This window comes from Scyliorhinus torazame, chromosome 4 (genome assembly GCF_047496885.1).
Source record: "Scyliorhinus torazame isolate Kashiwa2021f chromosome 4, sScyTor2.1, whole genome shotgun sequence".
Lineage (NCBI taxonomy): Eukaryota > Metazoa > Chordata > Chondrichthyes > Carcharhiniformes > Scyliorhinidae > Scyliorhinus > Scyliorhinus torazame.
Window position 1 is genome coordinate 356528199 of NC_092710.1, and position 23524 is coordinate 356551722.

At 52.0% G+C, this 23524-nt stretch overlaps 1 protein-coding gene across 1 annotated transcript in view; it reads right to left on the reverse strand.

Annotated features, from left to right (window-relative positions):
* Window positions 1-23524, reverse strand: part of LOC140411514 (calpain-2 catalytic subunit-like) — a 244484-nt gene that overhangs the window by 172173 nt on the left and 48787 nt on the right. Inside the window, exon 4 of the mRNA XM_072500600.1 lies at window positions 13743-13876. Within this exon, the coding sequence (XP_072356701.1) occupies window positions 13743-13876 (134 nt within the window). The remainder of the gene's footprint in view (window positions 1-13742; window positions 13877-23524) is intronic.

The following is a 23524-nucleotide window of genomic DNA, read 5'->3' on the forward strand; positions in this document are numbered from 1 at the left end:
TTAGAGCACACTCACTATAAAGACAGGGGGCATCAGCATTCCCGCTCATTCGGGATGCAGCCTCCTACAAGGACAGAGCTTACAGCTTACAGCACAGATCTTCACCATGTGCTGAGTGCATAGACTGGTTCGGACAGGCATAGGTCTTTAGTTTAATCTAACATCGTGTTAACCCACAGTGAAAGTATGTTCAACAGTCTCTAGCTTAATAAAATAGTGTTGCACTATTTTAAGTGTTGGTGGCCTGTCTGTGTTGCACGGATCCAGAACACGATTCACTACAAGAGAGAGAGAGAGATGGAGAGTGAGTGCGAGTGATGATGTGACCATCAATTCACTCTGAGACACGTGGAGAAGTAAACCGTGGTTTTAATCAGCTTAGAACTGAGCCTGCCTGTGACCGGTACAACACTGAAGGCGGCCCCGCAGGTCAGCTGCCTTTATACTTCCTGTAAAGGGGGTGGAGCCATGGGCGGAGCCCGTACATTCCCCTGTGGGTGAAGCCACACAATGCCCATAGGTCGAGCCCACAGGGTGAATAGCATAACACAGCGCACGGGTGAATTATCAGTAATTATACATGAGGGAGGGAGTGTGTGAGACGGTGAGAGAAAGAGAGGGAGAGAGATTCACCCCAAGGGGCAAGGAGAGAAAGAGAGACGAGGGGAAGAGAGAGAAAGAGAGGGGGAGCGGGTGCGTCGACATGAGGGACAGAGGGGGAAGAAGAGAGTGAGAGTGAGTACGAATGTGTCAACAGAAGAGAGAGAGGGGAGGGAATGCATCAACATGATAGAGTGATGGGGACAGTGTAGAGGGAGCTTTCCTCTGGATCTAACCCCGTGCTGTACCTGTCCTGGGAGTGTTTGATGGGGACAGTGTAGAGGGAGCTTTACTCTGTATCTAACCCTGTGCTGTACCTGTCCTGGGAGTGTTTGATGGGGACAGTGTAGAGGGAGCTTTACTCTGCATCTAACCCCATGCTATACCTGTCCTGGGAGTGTTTGATGGGGACAGTGTAGAGGGAGCTTTACTCTGTATCTAACCCCGTGCTATACCTGTCCTGGGAGTGTTTGATGGGGACAGTGTAGAGGGAGCTTTACTCTGTATCTAACCCCGTGCTGTACCTGTCCTGGGAGTGTTTGATGGGGACAGTGTAGAGGGAGCTTTCCTCTGGATCTAACCCCGTGCTGTACCTGTCCTGGGAGTGTTTGATGGGGACAGTGTAGAGGGAGCTTGACTCTGCATCTAACCCCATGCTATACCTGTCCTGGGAGTGTTTGATGGGGACAGTGTCGAGGGAGCTTTACTCTGTATCTAACCCCGTGCTATACCTGTCCTGGGAGTGTTTGATGGGGACAGTGTAGAGGGAGATTTACTCTGTATCTAACCCCGTGCTGTACCTGTCCTGGGAGTGTTTAATGCGGACAGTGTAGAGGGAGCTTTACTCTGTATCTAACCCCGTGCTGTACCTGTCCTGGGAGTGTTTGATGGGGACAGTGTAGAGGGAGATTTACTCTGTATCTAACCCCGTGCTGTACCTGTCCTGGGAGTGTTTAATGCGGACAGTGTAGAGGGAGCTTTACTCTGTATCTAACCCCGTGCTATACCTGTCCTGGGAGTGTTTGATGGGCACAGTGTAGATGGAGATTTACTCTGTATCTAACCCCGTGCTGTACCTGTCCTGGGAGTGTTTGATGCGGACAGTATAGAGGGAGCTTTACTCTGTATCTAACCCCGTGCTGTACCTGTCCTGGGAGTGTTTGATGGGGACAGTGTAGAGGGAGCTCTACTCTGTATCTAACCCCGTGCTGTACCTGTCCTGGGAGTGTTTGATGGGGACAGTGTAGAGGGAGCTTTACTCTGTATCTAACCCCGTGCTGTACCTGTCCTGGGAGTGTTTGATGGGGACAGTGTAGAGGGAGCTTTACTCTGTATCTAACCCCGTGCTGTACATGTCCTGGGAGTGTATGATGGGGACAGTGTAGAGGGAGCTTTACTCTGTATCTAACCCCGTGCTGTACCTGTCCTGGGAGCGTTTGATGGGGACAGTGTAGAGGGAGCTTTACTCTGTATCTAACCCCGTGCTGTACCTGTCCTGGGAGTGTTTGATGGGGACAGTGTAGAGGGAGCTTTACTCTGTATCTAACCCGTGCTGTAACTGTCCTGGGAGTGTTTGATGGGGACAGTGTAGAGGGAGCTTTACTCTGTATCTAACCCCGTGCTGTACCTGTCCTGGGAGTGTTTGATGGGGACAGTGTAGAGGGAGCTTTACTCTGTATCTAACCCCGTGCTGTACCTGTCCTGGGAGTGTTTGATGGGGACAGTGTAGAGGGAGCTTTACTCTGTATCTAACCCCGTGCTGTACCTGTCCTGGGAGTGTTTGATGGGGACAGTGTAGAGGGAGCTTTACTCTGTATCTAACCCCGTGCTGTACATGTCCTGGGAGTGTATGATGGGGACAGTGTAGAGGGAGCTTTACTCTGTATCTAACCCCGTGCTGTACCTGTCCTGGGAGTTTTTGATGGGGACAGTGTAGAGGGAGCTTTACTCTGTATCTAACCCCGTGCTGTACCTGTCCTGGGAGTGTTTGATGGGGACAGTGTAGAGGGAGCTTTACTCTGTATCTATCCCCGTGCTGTTCCTGTCCAGGGAGTGTTTGATGGGGACAGTATAGAGGGAGCATTACTCTATATCTAACCCCGTGCTGTACCTGTCCTGGGAGAGTTTGATGGGGACAGTGTAGAGGGAGCTTTACTCTGTATCTAACCACGTGCTGTACATGTCCTGGGAGTGTATGATGGGGACAGTGTAGAGGGAGCTTTACTCTGTATCTAACCCCGTGCTATACCTGTCCTGGGAGTGTTTGATGGGCACAGTGTAGATGGAGATTTACTCTGTATCTAACCCCGTGCTGTACCTGTCCTGGGAGTGTTTGATGCGGACAGTATAGAGGGAGCTTTACTCTGTATCTAACCCCGTGCTGTACCTGTCCTGGGAGTGTTTGATGGGGACAGTGTAGAGGGAGCTCTACTCTGTATCTAACCCCGTGCTGTACCTGTCCTGGGAGTGTTTGATGGGGACAGTGTAGAGGGAGCTTTACTCTGTATCTAACCCCGTGCTGTACCTGTCCTGGGAGTGTTTGATGGGGACAGTGTAGAGGGAGCTTTACTCTGTATCTAACCCCGTGCTGTACATGTCCTGGGAGTGTATGATGGGGACAGTGTAGAGGGAGCTTTACTCTGTATCTAACCCCGTGCTGTACCTGTCCTGGGAGTGTTTGATGGGGACAGTGTAGAGGGAGCTTTACTCTGTATCTAACCCCGTGCTGTACCTGTCCTGGGAGTGTTTGATGGGGACAGTGTAGAGGGAGCTTTACTCTGTATCTAACCCGTGCTGTAACTGTCCTGGGAGTGTTTGATGGGGACAGTGTAGAGGGAGCTTTACTCTGTATCTAACCCCGTGCTGTACCTGTCCTGGGAGTGTTTGATGGGGACAGTGTAGAGGGAGCTTTACTCTGTATCTAACCCCGTGCTGTACCTGTCCTGGGAGTGTTTGATGGGGACAGTGTAGAGGGAGCTTTACTCTGTATCTAACCCCGTGCTGTACCTGTCCTGGGAGTGTTTGATGGGGACAGTGTAGAGGGAGCTTTACTCTGTATCTAACCCCGTGCTGTACATGTCCTGGGAGTGTATGATGGGGACAGTGTAGAGGGAGCTTTACTCTGTATCTAACCCCGTGCTGTACCTGTCCTGGGAGTTTTTGATGGGGACAGTGTAGAGGGAGCTTTACTCTGTATCTAACCCCGTGCTGTACCTGTCCTGGGAGTGTTTGATGGGGACAGTGTAGAGGGAGCTTTACTCTGTATCTATCCCCGTGCTGTTCCTGTCCAGGGAGTGTTTGATGGGGACAGTATAGAGGGAGCATTACTCTATATCTAACCCCGTGCTGTACCTGTCCTGGGAGAGTTTGATGGGGACAGTGTAGAGGGAGCTTTACTCTGTATCTAACCACGTGCTGTACATGTCCTGGGAGTGTATGATGGGGACAGTGTAGAGGGAGCTTTACTCTGTATCTAACCCCGTGCTGTACCTGTCCTGGGAGTGTTTGATGGGGACAGTGTAGAGGGTGCTTTACTCTGTATCTAACCCCGTGCTGTACCTGTCCTGGGAGTATTTGATGGGGACAGTGTAGAGGGAGCTTTACTCTGTATCTAACCCGTGCTGTAACTGTCCTGGGAGTGTTTGATGGGGACAGTGTAGAGGGACCTTTACTCTGTATCTAACCCCGTGCTGTACCTGTCCTGGGAGTGTTTGATGGGGACAGTGTAGAGGGAGCTTTACTCTGTATCTATCCCCGTGCTGTTCCTGTCCTGGGAGTGTTTGATGGGGACAGTATAGAGGGAGCTTTACTCTGTATCGAACCCCGTGCTGTACCTGTCCTGGGAGTGTTTGATGGGAACAGTGTAGAGGAGCTTTAATCTGTATCTAACCTCGTGCTGTACCTGTCCTGGGAGTGTTTGATGGGGACAGTGTAGAGGGAGCTTTACTCTGTATCTATCCCCGTGCTGTTCCTGTCCTGGGAGTGTTTGATGGGGACAGTATAGAGGGAGCTTTACTCTGTATCGAACCCCGTGCTGTACCTGTCCTGGGAGTGTTAGATGGGGACAGTGTAGAGGGAGCTTTACTCTGTATCTAACCCCGTGCTGTACCTGTCCTGGGAGTGTTTGATGGGGCACAGTGCAGAGGGAGCTTTACTCTGTATCTAACCCGGTGCTGTACCTGTCCTGGGAGTGTTTGATGGGGACAGTGTAGAGGGAGCTTTACTCTGTATCTAACCCCGTGCTGTACCTGTCCTGGGAGTGTTTGATGGGGGACAGTGTAGAGGGAGCTTTACTCTGTGTCTAACCCCGTGCTGTACCTGTCCTGGGAGTGTTTGATGGGGACAGTGTAGAGGGAGCTTTACTCTGTATCTAACGCCGTGCTGTACCTGTCCTGGGAGTGTTTGATGGGGACAGTGTAGAGGGAGCTTTACTCTGTATCTAACCCCGTGCTGTACCTGTCCTGGGAGTGTTTGATGGGGACAGTGTAGAGGGAGCTTTACTCTGTATCTAACCCCGTGCTGTACCTGTCCTGGGAGTGTTTGATGGGGACAGTGTAGAGGGAGCATTACTCTGTATCTAACCCCGCGCTCTACCTGTCCTGGGAGTGTTTGATGGGGACATTGTAGAGGGAGCTTTACTCTGTATCTAACCCCATGCTGTACCTGTCCTGGGAGTGCTTGATGGGGACAGTGTAGAGGGAGCTTTACTCTGTATCTAACCCCATGCTGTACCTGTCCTGGGAGTGCTTGATGGGGACAGTGTAGAGGGAGCTTTACTCTGTATCTAACCCCGTGCTGTACCTGTCCTGGGAGTGTTTGATGGGGACAGTGTAGAGGGAGCTTTACTCTGTATCTAACCCCGTGCTGTACATGTCCTGTGGGTGTATGATGGGGACAGTGTAGAGGGAGCTTTACTCTGTATCTAACCCCGTGCTGTACCTGTCCTGGGAGTGTTTGATGGGGACAGTGTAGAGGGAGCTTTACTCTGTATCTAACCCCGTGCTGTACCTGTCCTGGGAGTGTTTGATGGGGACAGTGTAGAGGGAGCTTTACTCTGTATCTATCCCCGTGCTGTTTCTGTCCTGGGAGTGTTTGATGGGGACAGTATAGAGGGAGCATTACTCTGTATCTAACCCCGTGCTGTACCTGTCCTGGGAGAGTTTGATGGGGACAGTGTAGAGGGAGCTTTACTCTGTGTCTAACCCCGTGCTGTACATGTCCTGGGAGTGTATGATGGGGACAGTGTAGAGGGAGCTTTACTCTGTATCTAACCCCGTGCTGTACCTGTCCTGGGAGTGTTTGATGGGGACAGTGTAGAGGGTGCTTTACTCTGTATCTAACCCCGTGCTGTACCTGTCCTGGGAGTATTTGATGGGGACAGTGTAGAGGGAGCTTTACTCTGTATCTAACCCGTGCTGTAACTGTCCTGGGAGTGTTTGATGGGGACAGTGTAGAGGGACCTTTACTCTGTATCTAACCCCGTGCTGTACCTGTCCTGGGAGAGTTTGATGGGGACAGTGTAGAGGGAGCTTTACTCTGTATCTATCCCCGTGCTGTTCCTGTCCTGGGAGTGTTTGATGGGGACAGTATAGAGGGAGCTTTACTCTGTATCGAACCCCGTGCTGTACCTGTCCTGGGAGTGTTTGATGGGAACAGTGTAGAGGAGCTTTAATCTGTATCTAACCTCGTGCTGTACCTGTCCTGGGAGTGTTTGATGGGGACAGTGTAGAGGGAGCTTTACTCTGTATCTATCCCCGTGCTGTTCCTGTCCTGGGAGTGTTTGATGGGGACAGTATAGAGGGAGCTTTACTCTGTATCGAACCCCGTGCTGTACCTGTCCTGGGAGTGTTAGATGGGGACAGTGTAGAGGGAGCTTTACTCTGTATCTAACCCCGTGCTGTACCTGTCCGGGGAGTGTTTGATGGGGGACAGTGTAGAGGGAGCTTTACTCTGTATCTAACCCGGTGCTGTACCTGTCCTGGGAGTGTTTGATGGGGACAGTGTAGAGGGAGCTTTACTCTGTATCTAACCCCGTGCTGTACCTGTCCTGGGAGTGTTTGATGGGGGACAGTGTAGAGGGAGCTTTACTCTGTATCTAACCCCGTGCTGTACCTGTCCTGGGAGTGTTTGATGGGGACAGTGTAGAGGGAGCTTTACTCTGTATCTAACGCCGTGCTGTACCTGTCCTGGGAGTGTTTGATGGGGACAGTGTAGAGGGAGCTTTACTCTGTATCTAACCCCGTGCTGTACCTGTCCTGGGAGTGTTTGATGGGGACAGTGTAGAGGGAGCTTTACTCTGTATCTAACCCCGTGCTGTACCTGTCCTGGGAGTGTTTGATGGGGACAGTGTAGAGGGAGCATTACTCTGTATCTAACCCCGCGCTCTACCTGTCCTGGAGTGTTTGATGGGGACATTGTAGAGGGAGCTTTACTCTGTATCTAACCCATGCTGTACCTGTCCTGGGAGTGCTTGATGGGGACAGTGTAGAGGGAGCTTTACTCTGTATCTAACCCCGTGCTGTACCTGTCCTGGGAGTGTTTGATGGGGACAGTGTAGAGGGAGCTTTACTCTGTATCTAACCCCGTGCTGTCCCTGTCCTGGGAGTGTTTGATGGGGACAATGTAGAGGGAGCTTTACTCTGTATCTAACCCTGCGTTGTCCCTGTCCTGGGAGAGTTTGATGGGGACAGTGTAGAGGGAGCTTTACTCTGTATCTAACCCTGCGTTGTCCCTGTCCTGGGAGTGTTTGATGGGGACAGTGTAGAGGGAGCTTTACTCTGTATCTAACCCCGCGCTGTACCTGTCCTGGGAGTGTTTGATGGGGACAGTGTAGAGGGAGCTTTACTCTGTATCTAACCCCATGCTGTACCTGTCCTGGGAGTGCTTGATGGGGACAGTGTAGAGGGAGCTTTACTCTGTATCTAACCCCGTGCTGTACCTGTCCTGGGAGTGTTTGATGGGTCAGTGTAGAGGGAGCTTTACTCTGTATCTAACCCCGTGCTGTCCCTGTCCTGGGAGTGTTTGATGGGGACAATGTAGAGGGAGCTTTACTCTGTATCTAACCCTGCGTTGTCCCTGTCCTGGGAGTGTTTGATGGGGACAGTGTAGAGGGAGCTTTACTCTGTATCTAACCCTGCGTTGTCCCTGTCCTGGGAGTGTTTGATGGGGACAGTGTAGAGGGAGCTTTACTCTGTATCTAACCCCGTGCTGTACCTGTCCTGGGAGTGTTTGATGGGGACAGTGTAGAGGGAGCTTTACTCTGTATCTAACCCCGTGCTGTACCTGTCCTGGGAGTGTTTGATGGGGACAGTGTAGAGGGAGCTTTACTCTGTATCTAATCCCGCGCTGTACCTGTCCTGGGAGTGTTTGATGGGGACAGTGTAGAGGGAGCTTTACTCTGTATCTAACCCCGTGCTGTACCTGTCCTGGGAGTGCTTGATGGGGACAGTGTAGAGGGAGCTTTACTCTGTATCTAACCCCGTGCTGTCCCTGTCCTGGGAGTGTTTGATGGGAACAGTGTAGAGGAGCTTTACTCTGTATCTAACCTCGTGCTGTACCTGTCCTGGGAGTGTTTGATGGGGACAGTGTAGAGGGAGCTTTACTCTGTATCTAACCCCGTGCTGTACCTGTCCTGGGAGTGTTTGATGGGGACAGTGTAGAGGGAGCTTTACTCTGTATCTATCCCCGTGCTGTTCCTGTCCTGGGAGTGTTTGATGGGGACAGTATAGAGGGAGCTTAACTCTGTATCTAACCCCGTGCTGTACCTGTCCTGGGAGTGTTTGTTGGGACAATGTAGAGGGAGCTTTACTCTGTATCTAACCCTGCGTTGTCCCTCTCCTGGGAGTGTTTGATGGGGACAGTGTAGAGGGAGCTTTACTCTGTATCTAACCCTGCGTTGTCCCTGTCCTGGGAGTGTTTGATGGGGACAGTGTAGAGGGAGCTTTTCTCTGTATCTAACCCCGTGCTGTACCTGTCCTGGGAGTGTTTGATGGGGACAGTGTAGAGGGAGCTTTACTCTGTATCTAACCCCGCGCTGTACCTGTCCTGGGAGTGTTTGATGGGGACAGTGTAGAGGGAGCTTTACTCTGTATCTAACCCCGTGCTGTACCTGTCCTGGGAGTGTTTGATGGGGACAGTATAGAGGGAGCTTTACTCTGTATCTAACCCTGTGCTGTACCTGTCCTGGGAGTGTTTGATGGGACAGTGTAGAGGGAGCTTTACTCTGTATCTAACCCCGTGCTGTACCTGTCCTGGGAGTGCTTGATGGGGACAGTGTAGAGGGAGCTTTACTCTGTATCTAACCCCGTGCTGTCCCTGTCCTGGGAGTGTTTGATGGGGTCAGTGTAGAGGGAGCTTTACTCTGTATCTAACCCTGCGTTGTCCCTGTCCTGGAGTGTTTGATGGGGACAATGTAGAGGGAGCTTTACTCTGTATCTAACCCCGTGCTGTACCTGTCCTGGGAGTGTTTGATGGGGACAGTGTAGAGGGAGCTTTACTCTGTATCTAACCCTGCGTTGTCCCTGTCCTGGGAGTGTTTGATGGGGACAGTGTAGAGGGAGCTTTACTCTGTATCTAACCCCGTGCTGTACCTGTCCTGGGAGTATTTGATGGGGACAGTGTAGAGGGAGCTTTACTCTGTATCTAACCCCGTGCTGTACCTGTCCTGGGAGTGCTTGATGGGGACAGTGTAGAGGGAGCTTTACTCTGTATCTAACCCCGTGCTGTCCCTGTCCTGGGAGTGTTTGATGGGGTCAGTGTAGAGGGAGCTTTACTCTGTATCTAACCCTGCGTTGTCCCTGTCCTGGGAGTGTTTGATGGGGACAATGTAGAGGGAGCTTTACTCTGTATCGAACCCTGCGTTGTCCCTGTCCTGGGAGTGTTTGATGGGGACAATGTAGAGGGACCTTTACTCTGTATCTAACCCCATGCTGTCCCTGTCCTGGGAGTGTTTGATGGGGACAATGTAGAGGGACCTTTACTCTGTATCTAACCCCGTGCTGTACCTGTCCTGGGAGTGTTTGATGGGGACAGTGTAGAGGGAGCTTTACTCTGTATCTAACCCCGTGCTGTACCTGTCCTGGGAGTGCGTGATGGGGACAGTGTAGAGGGAGCTTTACTCTGTATCTAACCCCATGCTGTACCTGTCCTGGGAGTGTTTGAGGGGAATGCTCGGTGTGAGGGTTTGAGGTGTGAGGGTTTGAGGTGTGAGGGTTTGAGGTGTGAGGGTTAGATGTGTGAGGGTTAGATGTGTGAGGGTGTGAGGGTGTGAGGGTTAGAGGTGTGAGGGTTAGAGGTGTGAGGGTTAGAGGTGTGAGGTGTGAGGGTTTGAGGTGTGGGGGTGTGAGGTGTGAGGGTGTGAGGGTGTGAGGGTGTGAGGTGTGGGGGTTTGAGGTGTGAGGGTGTGAGGTGTGAGGGTGTGAGGGTGTGAGGGTGTGAGGGTGTGAGGTGTGAGGTGTGAGGGTTTGAGGTGTGAGGGTGTGAGGTGTGAGGGTGTGAGGGTGTGAGGGTGTGAGATGTGGGGGTTTGAGGTGTGAGGGTGTGAGGGTGTGAGGGTGTGAGGTGTGGGGGTTTGAGGTGTGAGGTGTGAGGTGTGAGTTGTGAGGGTGTGAGGTTGTGAGGTGTGGGGGTGTGAGGTGTGAGGGTGTGAGGGTGTGAGGGTGTGGGGGTTTGAGGTGTGAGGGTTTGAGGTGTGAGGGTGTGAGGGTGTGAGGGTGTGAGGGTGTGAGGTGTGAGGGTTTGAGGTGTGAGGGTTTGAGGTGTGAGGTGTGAGGTGTGAGGGTGTGAGGGTTTGAGGTGTGAGGGTGTGAGGGTGTGAGGGTGTGAGGGTGTGAGGTGTGAGGGTGTGAGGGTGTGAGGTGTGAGGGTGTGAGGGTTTGAGGTGTGAGGGTGTGAGGGTGTGAGGGTGTGAGGGTGTGAGTTGTGAGGTGTGAGGTGTGAGGGTGTGAGGGTTTGAGGTGTGAGGGTGTGAGGGTGTGAGGTGAGAGGGTTTGAGGTGTGAGGGTGTGAGGTGTGAGGGTGTGAGGGTGTGAGGGTGTGAGGTGTGAGGGTGTGAGGGTGTGAGGGTGTGAGGTGTGAGGGTGTGAGGGTGTGAGGGTGTGAGGGTGTGAGGTGTGAGGGTGTGAGGGTGTGAGGTGTGAGGGTTTGAGGTGTGAGTGTGTGAGGGTGTGAGGTGTGAGGCTGTGAGGGTGTGAGGTGTGAGGGTGTGAGGTGTGAGGGTGTGAGGTGTGAGGGTGTGAGGTGTGAGGGTGTGAGGTGTGAGGGTGTGAGGTGTGAGGGTGTGAGGGTGTGAGGTGTGGGGGTGTGAGGGTGTGAGGGTGTGAGGGTGTGAGGTGTGAGGGTGTGAGGGTGTGAGGTGTGAGGTGTGAGGTGTGAGGTGTGAGGGTGTGAGGGTTTGATGTGAGGGTGTGAGGGTGTGAGGTGAGAGGGTTTGAGGTGTGAGGGTGTGAGGGTGTGAGGTGTGAGGGTGTGAGGGTGTGATGTGTGAGGGTGTGAGGGTGTGAGGTGTGAGGGTGTGAGGTGTGAGGTGTGAGGGTGTGAGGTGTGAGGGTGTGAGGTGTGAGGGTGTGAGGTGTGAGGGTGTGAGGTGAGGTGTGAGGGTGTGAGGGTGTGAGGGTGTGAGGGTGTGAGGTGGGTGTGAGGGTGTGAGGGTGTGAGGTGTGGGGTGTGAGGGTGTGAGGGTGTGAGGGTGTGAGGGTGTGAGGGTGTGAGGGTGTGAGGGTGTGAGGGTGTGAGGTGTGAGGTGTGAGGGTGTGAGGTGTGAGGTGTGAGGGTGTGAGGTGTGAGGGTGTGAGGGTGTGAGGTGTGAGGGTGTGAGGTGTGAGGGTGTGAGGGTGTGAGGGTGTGAGGTGTGAGGTGTGAGGGTGTGAGGTGTGAGGTGTGAGGGTGTGAGGGTGTGAGGGTGTGAGGTGTGAGGGTGTGAGGGTGTGAGGTGTGAGGTGTGAGGGTGTGAGGGTGTGAGGTGTGAGGGTGTGAGGGTGTGAGGTGGAGTGAGGGTGTGAGGGTGTGAGGTGTGAGGGTGTGAGGGTGTGAGGGTGTGAGGGTGTGAGGGTGTGAGGGTGTGAGGGTGTGAGGGTGTGAGGGTGTGAGGGTGTGAGGGTGTGAGGGTGTGAGGTGTGAGGTGTGAGGGTGTGAGGGTGTGAGGGTGTGAGGTGTGAGGGTGTGAGGGTGTGAGGGTGTGAGGTGTGAGGGTGTGAGGTGTGAGGTGTGAGGGTGAGGGTGTGAGGTGTGAGGGTGTGAGGGTGTGAGGGTGTGAGGTGTGGGGGTTGAGGTGTGAGGGTGTGAGGTGTGAGGGTGTGAGGTGTGAGGGTGTGAGGTGTGAGGTGTGAGGGTGTGAGGGTGTGAGGTGTGAGGGTGTGAGGGTGTGAGGGTGTGAGGGTGTGAGGGTGTGAGGGTGTGAGGGTGTGAGGTGTGAGGGTGTGAGGGTGTGAGGGTGTGAGGGTGTGAGGGTGTGAGGGTGTGAGGTGTGAGGGTGTGAGGTGTGAGGGTGTGAGGTGTGAGGGTGTGAGGGTGTGAGGTGTGAGGGTGTGAGGTGTGAGGTGTGAGGTGTGAGGGTGTGAGGGTGTGAGGGTGAGTGTGAGGGTGTGAGGTGTGAGGGTGTGAGGTGTGAGGTTGAGGTGTGAGGGTGAGGGTGAGGTGTGAGGGTGTGAGGTGTGAGGGTGTGAGGTGTGAGGGTGTGAGGGTGTGAGGGTGTGAGGGTGTGAGGGTGTGAGGGTGTGAGGTGTGAGGGTGTGAGGTGTGAGGGTGTGAGGTGTGAGGTGTGAGGTGTGAGGGTGTGAGGTGTGAGGGTGTGAGGGTGTGAGGTGTGAGGTGTGAGGTGTGAGGTGTGAGGTGTGAGGTGTGAGGGTGTGAGGTGTGAGGGTGTGAGGTGTGAGGGTGTGAGGTGTGAGGGTGTGAGGTGTGAGGTGTGAGGTGTGAGGGTGTGAGGTGTGAGGGTGTGAGGGTGTGAGGTTTGAGGGTGTGAGGGTGTGAGGTGTGAGGGTGTGAGGTGTGAGGGTGTGAGGGTGTGAGGTGTGAGGGTGTGAGGGTGTGAGGTGTGAGGGTGTGAGGGTGTGAGGGTGTGAGGTGTGAGGTGTGGGTGTGAGGTGTGAGGGTGTGAGGTGTGAGGTGTGAGGGTGTGGGGTGTGAGGGTGTGAGGGTGTGAGGTGTGAGGTGTGGGTGTGAGGTGTGAGGGTGGGTGAGGGTGTGAGGGTGTGAGGTGTGAGGGTGTGAGGGTGTGAGGGTGTGAGGGTGTGAGGGTTTGAGGTGTGAGGGTTTGAGGTGTGAGGGTGTGAGGTGTGAGGGTGTGAGGGTGTGAGGGTGTGAGGGTGTGAGGGTGTGAGGTGTGAGGTGTGAGGGTGTGAGGTGTGAGGGTGTGAGGTGTGAGGTGTGAGGGTGTGAGGTGTGAGGTGTGAGGGTGTGAGGTGTGAGGGTGTGAGGTGTGAGGTGTGAGGGTGTGAGGTGTGAGGGTTTGAGGTGTGAGGGTTTGAGGTGAGGGTGTGAGGGTGTGGGGTGGTGAGGTGTGAGGGTGTGAGGGTGTGAGGGTGTGAGGGTGTGAGGGTGTGAGGTGTGAGGGTGTGAGGGTTTGAGGGTGTGAGGGTGGGTGTGAGGGTGTGAGGTGTGAGGGTGTGAGGGTGTGAGGTGTGAGGGTGTGAGGTGTGAGGTGTGGGGTGTGAGGTGTGAGGGTGTGAGGGTGTGAGGGTGTGAGGGTGTGAGGGTGTGAGGTGTGAGGGTGTGAGGTGTGAGGGTGGGTGTGAGGGTGTGAGGGTGTGAGGTGTGAGGGTGTGAGGGTGTGAGGGTGTGAGGTGTGAGGGTGTGAGGGTGTGAGGGTGTGAGGTGTGAGGTGTGAGGGTGTGAGGTGTGAGGGTGTGAGGTGTGAGGGTGTGAGGTGTGAGGGTGTGAGGTGTGAGGGTGTGAGGTGTGAGGGTTTGAGGTGTGAGGTGTGAGGGTGTGAGGGTGTGAGGTTGAGGTGTGAGGGTTAGGTGTGAGGGTGTGAGGTGTGAGGGTGTGAGGTGTGAGGGTTTGAGGTGTGAGGGTGTAGGTGTGAGGTGTGAGGGTGTGAGGTGTGTGAGGGTGTGAGGGTGTGAGGTGTGAGGGTGTGAGGTGTGAGGGTGTGAGGGTGTGAGGGTGTGAGGGTTTGAGGGTTTGAGGGGAGTGCTCGGTCTTACTTGGCGTAGGCCTTCTCCAGCAGCGCGCTCCAGAATTCATTGTTTTCCGCTGAATGGACGAACATCAGCTCGTCGTCCTTGGTGGGCAGTCGGTCATCGATCACCACATCGACCCAGTCCCCAAACTGCCAGAACTGCACAGGGACACAACGGGAAAATAAACTGTCAGCAACAAACCTACTGTCCTACCCCCACCTCACCCAGAGTGGCAAACAGCTGCACAGCCCTGTTACTGTCATCAGAAACCCACGCAAACTGGATCACGCTCTTCAGCCTGTCTGTGGAATGGAAACGGACTGCAGCACCATAGAAAAGTTACGGCACAGGAGACCATTCGGCCCATCTTGTTCATGTCTGCCTGAGGCCATCCTGCTGCCCCCTTTCTAATCCCACCTTCATTCACACAGTCCATAGCCCTGTAGTTTACTGCACTTAAGGTGCAGATCGGGCAGCACGGTAGCATTGTGGATAGCACAATTGCTTCACAGCTCCAGGGTCCCAGGTTCGGTTCTGTGTGTGTGCGTGGGTTTCCTCCGGGTGCTCCGGTTTCCTCCCACAGTCCAAAGACGGCAGGTTAGGTGGATTGGCCGTGCTAAATTGCCCTTAGTGTCCAAATTGCCCTTAGTGTTGGGTGGGGATACTGGGTTATGGGGATAGGGTGGAGGTGTGGGCTTGGGTAGGGTGCTCTTTCCAAGGGCCGGTGCAGACTCGATGGCTGAATGGCCTCCTTCTGCACTGTAAATTCTATGAGATCCTGGTAATTTCTAAAAGGTTCGGGTCTCTGCCTCCACCACCAACTCGAGCAGCGAATTCTAGACTCCCGCTACCCTCTGCGTAAAAACATTCTTCCTTACGTCCCCTCGACACCTTCTGCCTCTTATCTTCAATCTGTGGCATAGAGAGAGAGAGAGAGAGAGAGACAGACAGACAGAGAGAGAGAAACATAGTGAAACAGACAGAGAAACAGAGAGGGAGACAAATGGGGCAGGGAGTGATACAGTGGTTAACACTGCTGCCTCGCAACACCAGGGACCCGGGTTCAATTCAGACAGACAGACAGGGTGACAGGCAGGGAGACAGACAGAGGGAGAAAGAGGGAGACAGACAGAGAGACAGGCAGACAGAGGCAGGCAGACAGAGAGACAGACAGACAGACAGAGAGGCAGAGAGACAGACAGGCAGGGAGACAGCAAAGAACAAAGAACAAAGAAATGTACAGCACAGGAACAGGCCCTTTGGCCCTCCAAGCCCGTGCCGACCATGCTGCCCGACTAAACTACAATCTTCTACACTTCCTGGGTCCGTATCCCTCTATTCCCATCCTATTCATGTATTTGTCAAGATGCCCTTAAATACCCCTGTCGTCCCTGCTTCCACTACCTCCTCCGGTAGCGAGTTCCAGGCACCCACTACCCTCTGCGTAAAAAACTTGCCTCGTACATCTACTCTAAACCTTGCCCCTCTCACCTTAAACCTATGCCCCCTAGTAATTGTCCCCTCTACCCTGGGAAAAGCCTCTGACTATCCACTCTGTCTATGCCCTCATAATTTTGTAGACCTCTATCAGGTCTCTTCACACAGTCTCTTCATCAGGCAGACAGAAAGAGAGACAGACAGAAAGAGAGACAGACAGACAGAAAGAGAGACAGACAGAGAGAGACAAGATAGTGAAAGAGTGACAGAGAGAGATAGAGGTTGAGAGAGAGAGACATGGAGGAAGAGAAAATGACAGCAATACAGAAAAAGCGAGGGAGACCGAGAGACCGAGCTAATTAAATCAGGCTAACTACACAAAGACATGAGGGAGGAGCTGGCCAGAGTTGATTGGAGAAGGAGCCGAGCAGGGAAGACAGTGGAACAGCAATGGCAGGAGTTTTTGGGGGTTATTGGGGAGGCACAACAGAAATTCATCCCAAGGAGGAGGAAACATGCTGAGGGGAGGACTAGGCATCCATGGCTGACGAGGGAGCAGACAAAGTGGCGAGGATTAGTGGGAAACCAGAGGATTGGGAAGCCTTTAAAAGTGAGCAGAGGACAACTAAAAAAGCAATAAGCAGGGGAGAAGATGAAATATGAGCGCAAGTTAGCTAGTAATATAAAAGAAGATAGGAAGAGTTTCTTTCAATATATAAAAGGTAAGAGTGAAGCAAAAATAGACATTGGACCAATGAAAAACGTGGCTGGAGAAGTAATAATAGGAAACAAAGAAATGGCAAAGGAACTGAATAGTTACGTTGCATCAGTCTTCACGGTGGAAGACACCAGTGGGATGCCAGAGCTCCAGAACCAGGGGGCAGAGGTGAGTGCAGTGACCATTACTAAGGAGAAGGTTCTGGGGAAACTGAAAGGTCTGTTTAAATAAATAAATAAATTTATTGTCACAAGTAGGCTTACATCAACACTGCAATGAAGTTACTGTGAAAATCCCCTAGTCGCCACATTCCGGCGCCTGTTCGGGTCACAGAGGGAGAATTCAGAATTCTCAGCGGGTACGGGAATTGAACCCTCGCTGCTGGCCTTGATCTGCATCACAAACCAGCTGTTTAGCCCATTGAGCTAAACCAACCACTTGAGCTAAACCAGCTCTGGACCCGGATGGACTACACCCCAGGGTTCGAAAAGAAGGAGATTGTGGAGGCAGGAAGGGTCCCAGAGGACTGGAAAGTGGCCAATGTAACACCGTGTTTAAGAAGGGAGGGAGGCAGCAGACGGGAAATTATAGGCCGGTTAGCCTGACTTCGGCCATTGGTAAGATTGGTCCATTATTAAAGATGAGATCGCGGAGTACTTGGACGTGCACGGTAAAATAGGACTGAGTCAGCACGGCTTCGTCAAAGAGATGTCCCGTCAGACAAATCTGTTAGAGTTCTTTGAGGAAGTAACAAGGAAGTTAGACAAAGGAGAACCAGTGGACTTGATTTATTTAGATTTCCAGAAGGCTTTTGACAAGGTGCTACATAGGAGACTGTTAAATAAGTTCAGAGCCCATGGTGTTCAGGGTGAGATCCTGGCATGGATAGAGGATTGGCTGACTGGCAGAAGGCAGAGAGTGGGAAAAAGGGGTCTTTTCAGGATGGCAGCTGGTGACTAGTGGTGTGCCTCAGGGGTCTGTGCTGGGACCACAACTTTTCACAATATACATTAATGATCTGGAAGAAGGAACTGAAGGCTCTGTTGATAGGTTTGCCGATGATACAAAGATCTGTCGAGGGACAGGTAGTATTGAGGAAGCAGGGGGGCTGCAGAAGGACTTGGACAAGCTAGGAGAGTGGGCAATGAAGTGGCAGATGGAATACCATGTGGAAAAGTGTGAGGTTGTGCACTTTGGGAGGAGAAATGGAGACATGGACTATTTTCTAAATGGGGAGATGCTTCGGAAATCAGAAGCACTAAGGGACTTGGGAGTCCTTGTTCACGATTCTCGAAAGGTTAACGTGCAGGTTCAGTCGGCAGTTAGGAAGGCAAATGCAATGTTAGCATTCACGTCAAGAGGGCTAGAATACAAGACCGGGGATGTACTTCTGAGGCTGTATAAGGCTCTAGTCAGACCCCATTTGGAGTATTGTGAGCAGTTTTGGGCCCCGTATCTAAGGAAGGAGGTGCTGGCCTTGGAAAGGGTCCAGAGGAGGTTCACAAGAATGATCCCTCGAATGAAGAACTTGTCGTATGAGGAACGGTTGAGGACTCTGGGTCTGTACTCCTTGGAGTTTAGGATGAGGGGGGATCTTATTGAAATTAACAGGATACTGCGAGGCCTGGATAGAGTGGACGTGGAGAGGATGTTCCCACTTGTAGGAAAACTAGAACCAGAGGACACCATCTCCGACTAAAGGGACGATCCTTAAACACAGAGATGAGGAGGAATTTCTTCAGCCAGAGGGTGGTGAATCTGTGGAACTCTTTGCCGCAGAAGGCTGTGGAGGCCAAATCACTGAGTGTCTTTAAGACAGAGATAGATAGGTTCTTGATTAATAAGGGGATCAGGGGTTATGGGGAGAAGGCAGGAGAATGGGGACGAGAAAATATCAGCCATGATTGAATGGTGGAGCAGACTCGATGGGCTGAGTGGCCTAATTCTGCTCCTATGTCTTATGGTCTTACATAAGGACTAGGAGCAGGAGTCAGCCATCTGGCCCCTCGAGCCTGCTCCACCACTCAATGAGATCATGGCTGATCTTTTGTGGACTCAGCTCCACTTTCCGGCCCGAACACCATAACCCTTAATCCCTTTATTCTTCAAAAAACTATCTAGCTCCACTTTCCGGCCCGAACACCATAACCCTTAATCCCTTTATTCTTCAAAAAACTATCTATCTTTATCTTAAAAAACATTTAATGAAGGAGCCTCAACTGCTTCACTGGGCAAGGAATTCCATAGATTCACAACCCTTTGGGTGAAGAAGTTCCTCCTGAACTCAGTCCTAAATCTACTTCCCCTTATTTTGAGGCTATGCCCCCTAGTTCTGCTTTCACCCACCAGTGGAAACAACCTGCCCATATCTATCCTATAGATTCCCTTCATAATCTTATATGTTTCTATAAGATCCCCCCTCATCCTTCTAAATTCCAACGAGTACAGACCCAGTCTACTCAACCTCTCCTCGTAATCCAACCCTTCAGCTCTGGGATTAACCTAGTGAATCTCCTCTGCACACCCTCCAGTGCCAGTACGTCCTTTCTCAAGTAAGGAGACCAAAACTGAACACAATACTCCAGGTGTGGCCTCACTAACACCTTATACAATTGCAGCAGAACCTCCCAAGTCTTAAACTCCATCCCTCTCGCAATGAAGGACAAAATTCCATTTGGCTTCTTAATCACCTGTTGCACCTGTAAACCAACTTTCTGCGACTCATGCACTAGCACACCCAGGTCTCTCTGCACAGCAGCATGTTTTAATATTTTATCATTTAAATAATAATCCCTTTTGCTGTTATTCCTACCAAAATGGATAACCTCACATTTGTCAACATTGTATTCCATCTGCCAGACCCTAGCCCCATTCACTTAACCTATCCAAATCCCTCTGCAGACTTCCAGTATCCTCTGCACTTTTTGCTTTACCACTTACCTTAGTGCCGTCTGCAAACTTGGACACATGCCCTTGGTCCCCAACTCCAAATCATCTATGTAAATTGTGAACAATTGTGGGCCCAACACTGATCCCTGAGGGACACCACTAGCTACTGATCGCCAACCAGAGAAACACCCATTAATCCCCACTCTTTGCTTTCTATTAATTAACCAATCCTCTATCCTTACGGTCTTAGGCCATCAGGCCAAAGGTCGAACAAGAACGAGAGAAGTTTGTTCAAACAGGAGTTGTTCATCCAGTTACTACAAGTGATGGGGCAACACCAATAGTCCCTATACTGAAACTTGATGTCTCATTGAGAATATGTGGAGATTTTAAAACGACTATTACATGGAAACATACATAGAAAATAGAAGCAGGAGGAGGCCATTCGGCCCTTCGAGCCTGCTCCACTAATCATTGTGATCATGGCTGATCATCAAGTTCAATACCCTGATCCCGCCTTCCCCCATATCCCTCGAGCCCTTTCGCCCCAAGAACAAATCTAATTCCTTCTTCAAATTACAATGTGTTGGCCTGAACTACTTTGTGTGGGAGTGAATTCCACAGATTCACCGCTCTCTGGGTGGAGAAATCTCTCCTCACCTCAGTCCTAAAAGGTTTACCCCTTATCCTCAAACTATGACCCCTCGTTCTGGACTCCCCCACCATCTGGAACGTTCTTTCTGAATCTGTCTAATCCTGGTAGAATTGTGTAAGTTTCTATGAGACCCCCTCATTCTCTAAACTCTAATGAATATAATCCTAACCGACTCAGTCTCTCCTCATATGACAGTCCCGCCATCCCAGGAATCAGTCTGGTTAACCTTCGCTGCTCTCCCTCCATAGCAAGAACATCCTTCCTCAGATCAGGGAGCCAAAACTGGGCACAATACTCCAGGTGTGGCCTCACCAATGCCCGATACAATTGCAGTAAAACATCTCTGTTCCTAGACTCCAATCCTCTCGCTATGAAGGCCAACATACCATTTGCCTTCTTTCCTGCCTGCTGTACCTGCGTGCTTACTTTCAGCAACTGATGCACGAGGACAGCAAGGTCTCGCTGAGTATCCGCCTCTCTCAATTTAATAATAATCTGCCTTCCTATTTTTGCTCCCGAAGCGGATAACCTCACATTTATCCACATTATACTGCATCTGCCGTGCATGTGGCCTCTCACTCAGCCTGTCCAAATCCCGCTGAAGTACCTCTGTATCCTCCTCACAGCTCACCCTCCCACCCAACTTTGTATCATTTGCAAATTTGGAGATAATACATTTAGTTCCCTCGTCCAAATCATGGGCTGGTCACCCTAACGCGATCCTCCTCCAGGCTAACAGGGAAACAAAGGCTAACATGTCGGCCTCTCTCCCCAGCTGCACTCTCGGGTCCTCCGAGACGCCGAATAGCGCCACCCAAGGGCTTGGTGCCACTTTCAGCCCCACAGTCTCTGACATTGTCGTCGCAAAGCGATTCCCAAAACTCCACCCGTTTGGGGAAGGAGCGAAACAACTGGGCGTGGCCTGTCGGCCACCCTGAGCAGCAGACACATTCATCTGTGAGCGCTGATTGGCGGAGTGAGAGTTGGGTGGGACTGGGGGGAAGAGGCCACGAGAGAGAGAGAGCGCTGATTGGTCCGCGAGGAAGCTGCTGATCAGCAGCACCACCCACAGCTGCGGGCCTGGCGGCATTTCTCCAATTGGAGGAGATCAAATACACCCTCCGGGGGGCGGAAGAAGCCTTCCTCAAAGCACGGGGACACCTCGCCCGCCTGACCCAAGCCCTGTCCGAAGCCAACAGTGAGTAGGGGGGGGGGCAGTGAGAGATGGGAGAAGCCAGACAAGGACACACAACTCTGGTGGGGGGACGGGGGACGGGGGGGGACGGGGGGGGGGGGGGGTGAAGAGAGGAGGGAGCTTAGGGGAACTACAGGGAGAAGCACGGAGGGAGGGGGAGGGGCTGAAACGCGGCCCCCCTCTCCCCCAAATCCCCAAGGCAGGCAGCTGAAAACATAAACGGAAGGGGGGGGGGTAAAGGGGAGAATAGGGGCCAGTACAAACTGATCGAAAGAGGGGGAATACCAAGGAGGGGCCTGGGTGGGGGCGAGAAAGGAAGGGGGGTAGGAAGACAGACAACACCGATATGTATATAAGAACCATAGGAGCTGTAAATATTAAATGTAAAGTGTTGCTGTGTATAAAATAATTTTTAAAACAAGTAGGGGCAGCACGGTAGCACAGTGGTTAGCACTGTTGCTTCGCAGCTCCAGGGTCCCAGGTTCGAATCCGGCTTGGGTCACTGTCTGTGCGGAGTCTGCACGGTCTCCCCGTGTGTGCGTGGGTTTCCTCCGGGTGCTCCGGTTTCCTCCCACAGTCCAAAGATGTGCAGGTTAGGTGGATTGGCCGTGATAAATTGCCCTTCGTGTCCAAAATTGCCCTTAGTGTTGGGTGGGGTTACTGGGTTATGGGGATAGGGTGGAGGTGTTGGCCTTGGGTAGGGTGCTCTTTCCAAGAGCCGGTGCAGACTCGATGGGCCGAATGGCCTCCTTCTGCTCTGTATATTCTATCTATGCAAGGTCAGTAAGTCTTTACAACTTTGTTCACTTTTTTGGTTTAAAAATCTGTTGTGTAGTTCATATTCTGCGAGGACTGTAATTGGTAGATGGTGATGTCTAGCACGCTTTAAATTGAGGGGAGATAGATAGAGGACAGATGTCAGGGGTAGGTTCTTTACTCAGAGAGTAGTAAGGGCGTGGAATGCCCTGCCTGCAACAGTAGTGGACTCGCCAACACTAAGGGCATTCAAATGGTCATTGGATAGACATATGGATGATAAGGGAATAGTGTAGATGGGCTTTAGAGTGGTTTCACAGGTCGGCGCAACATCGAGGGCCGAAGGGCCTGTACTGCGCTGCAATGTTCTATGTTCTAAAGCGTTGTTGTGCTCCTCTTGCTCCATGTGGGAATCCGGGGACAGTTCCAGTCCCCGGGATCAGCATGTGTGCAGGAAGTGTCTCCAGCTGCAGCTCCTGGAAGCTCAGGGTTCAGAGCTGGAGCGGCAGCTGGAGACACCGTGGAGCATCCGCGAGTCACAGAGCATCGTGGACAGCACGTATCGAGAGGTGGTCACGCCGCAGGCTCAGACTCCGCAGGCTCAGACTCCGCAGGCCCAGACTCCGCAGGCTCAGACTCCGCAGGCTCAGACTCCGCAGGCTCAGACTCCGCAGGCAGGGAGGGAATGGGTGACCACCAGGTAAATAGGGTTAAGGAAAATCCCAAGGCTTTTTACACGTACATAAAAAGCAAGAGGGTAGCCAGGGAAAGGGTTGGCCCACTGAAGGATAGGCAAGGGAATCTATGTGTGGAGCCAGAGGAAATGGGCGAGGTACTAAATGAATACTTTGCATCAGTATTCACCAAAGAGAAGGAATTGGTAGATGTTGAGTCTGGAGAAGGGGGTGTAGATAGCCTGGGTCACATTGTGATCCAAAAAGACGAGGTGTTGGGTGTCTTAAAAAATATTAAGGTAGATAAGTCCCCAGGGCCTGATGGTATCTACCCCAGAATACTGAAGGAGGCTGGAGAGGAAATTGCTGAGGCCTTGACAGAAATCTTTGGATCCTCACTGTCTTCAGGGGATGTCCCGGAGGACTGGAGAATAGCCAATGTTGTTCCTTTGTTTAAGAAGGGTAGCAAGGATAATCCAGGGAACTACAGGCCGGTGAGCTTTATGTCAGTGGTGGGGAAATTAACTTTTCATAGAATTTACAGTGCAGGAGGCCATTCGGCCCATCGAGTCTGCACCAGCTCTTGGAAAGAGCACCCTACCCAAGGTCAACATCTCCACCCTATCCCCATAACCCAGTAACCCCACCCAACACTAAGGGCAATTTTGGACACTAAGGGCAATTTATCATGGCCAATCCACCTAACCTGCACATCTTTGGACTGTGGGAGGAAACCGGAGCACCCGGAGGAAACCCACGCACACACGGGGAGGATGTGCAGACTCCACACAGACAGTGACCCAAGCCGGAATCGACCTGGGACCCTGGAGCTGTGAAGCAATTGTGCTAACCACTGTGCCACCGTGCTGCCCATTAACGAGTCATTTTCCCAGCCTCCCTCATGGAGCATAAATTGGCAGGCAGTAACTAGTGGGGTACCACAGGGGTTGGTGCTGGGACCCCAGCTATTCACAATATATATTAATGATTTGGATGAGGGAACAAAATGTAATATCTCCAAATTTGCAGATGACACCAAGTTGTGTGGGAGGGTGAGCTGTGAGGAGGATACAGGGATCCCTCAGTGTGATTCGGACAGGTTGAGTGAGTGGGCACATGAATGGCAGATGCAGTTTAATGTGGATAAAGATTGTTGTGATCTTTGTGGGTGTATTCCAGGATGGAAGGTATCGTAATCACAAAGAAATACAAAGCTCTTGAAAAGAACTAAACTAATTTTATTAAGTCTACTAAATTAGCGTTCGACTCCTATTCTAAATAGTAAACATATATATATAAAAATTAAACCAGACTCACTAACACTATCCCAATCCACTAACTAACTCTGCAATACACTGCTAATTTTGTCTCCTTCATCTCTGATCCACACTCCCCCAGAAGCCCAAGACCATTGCAATATATAGTACTGCCCTTTAGCTCCCTCTAGTGGCTCGGCTTAACATTACATTTTTTTTAGAGTAA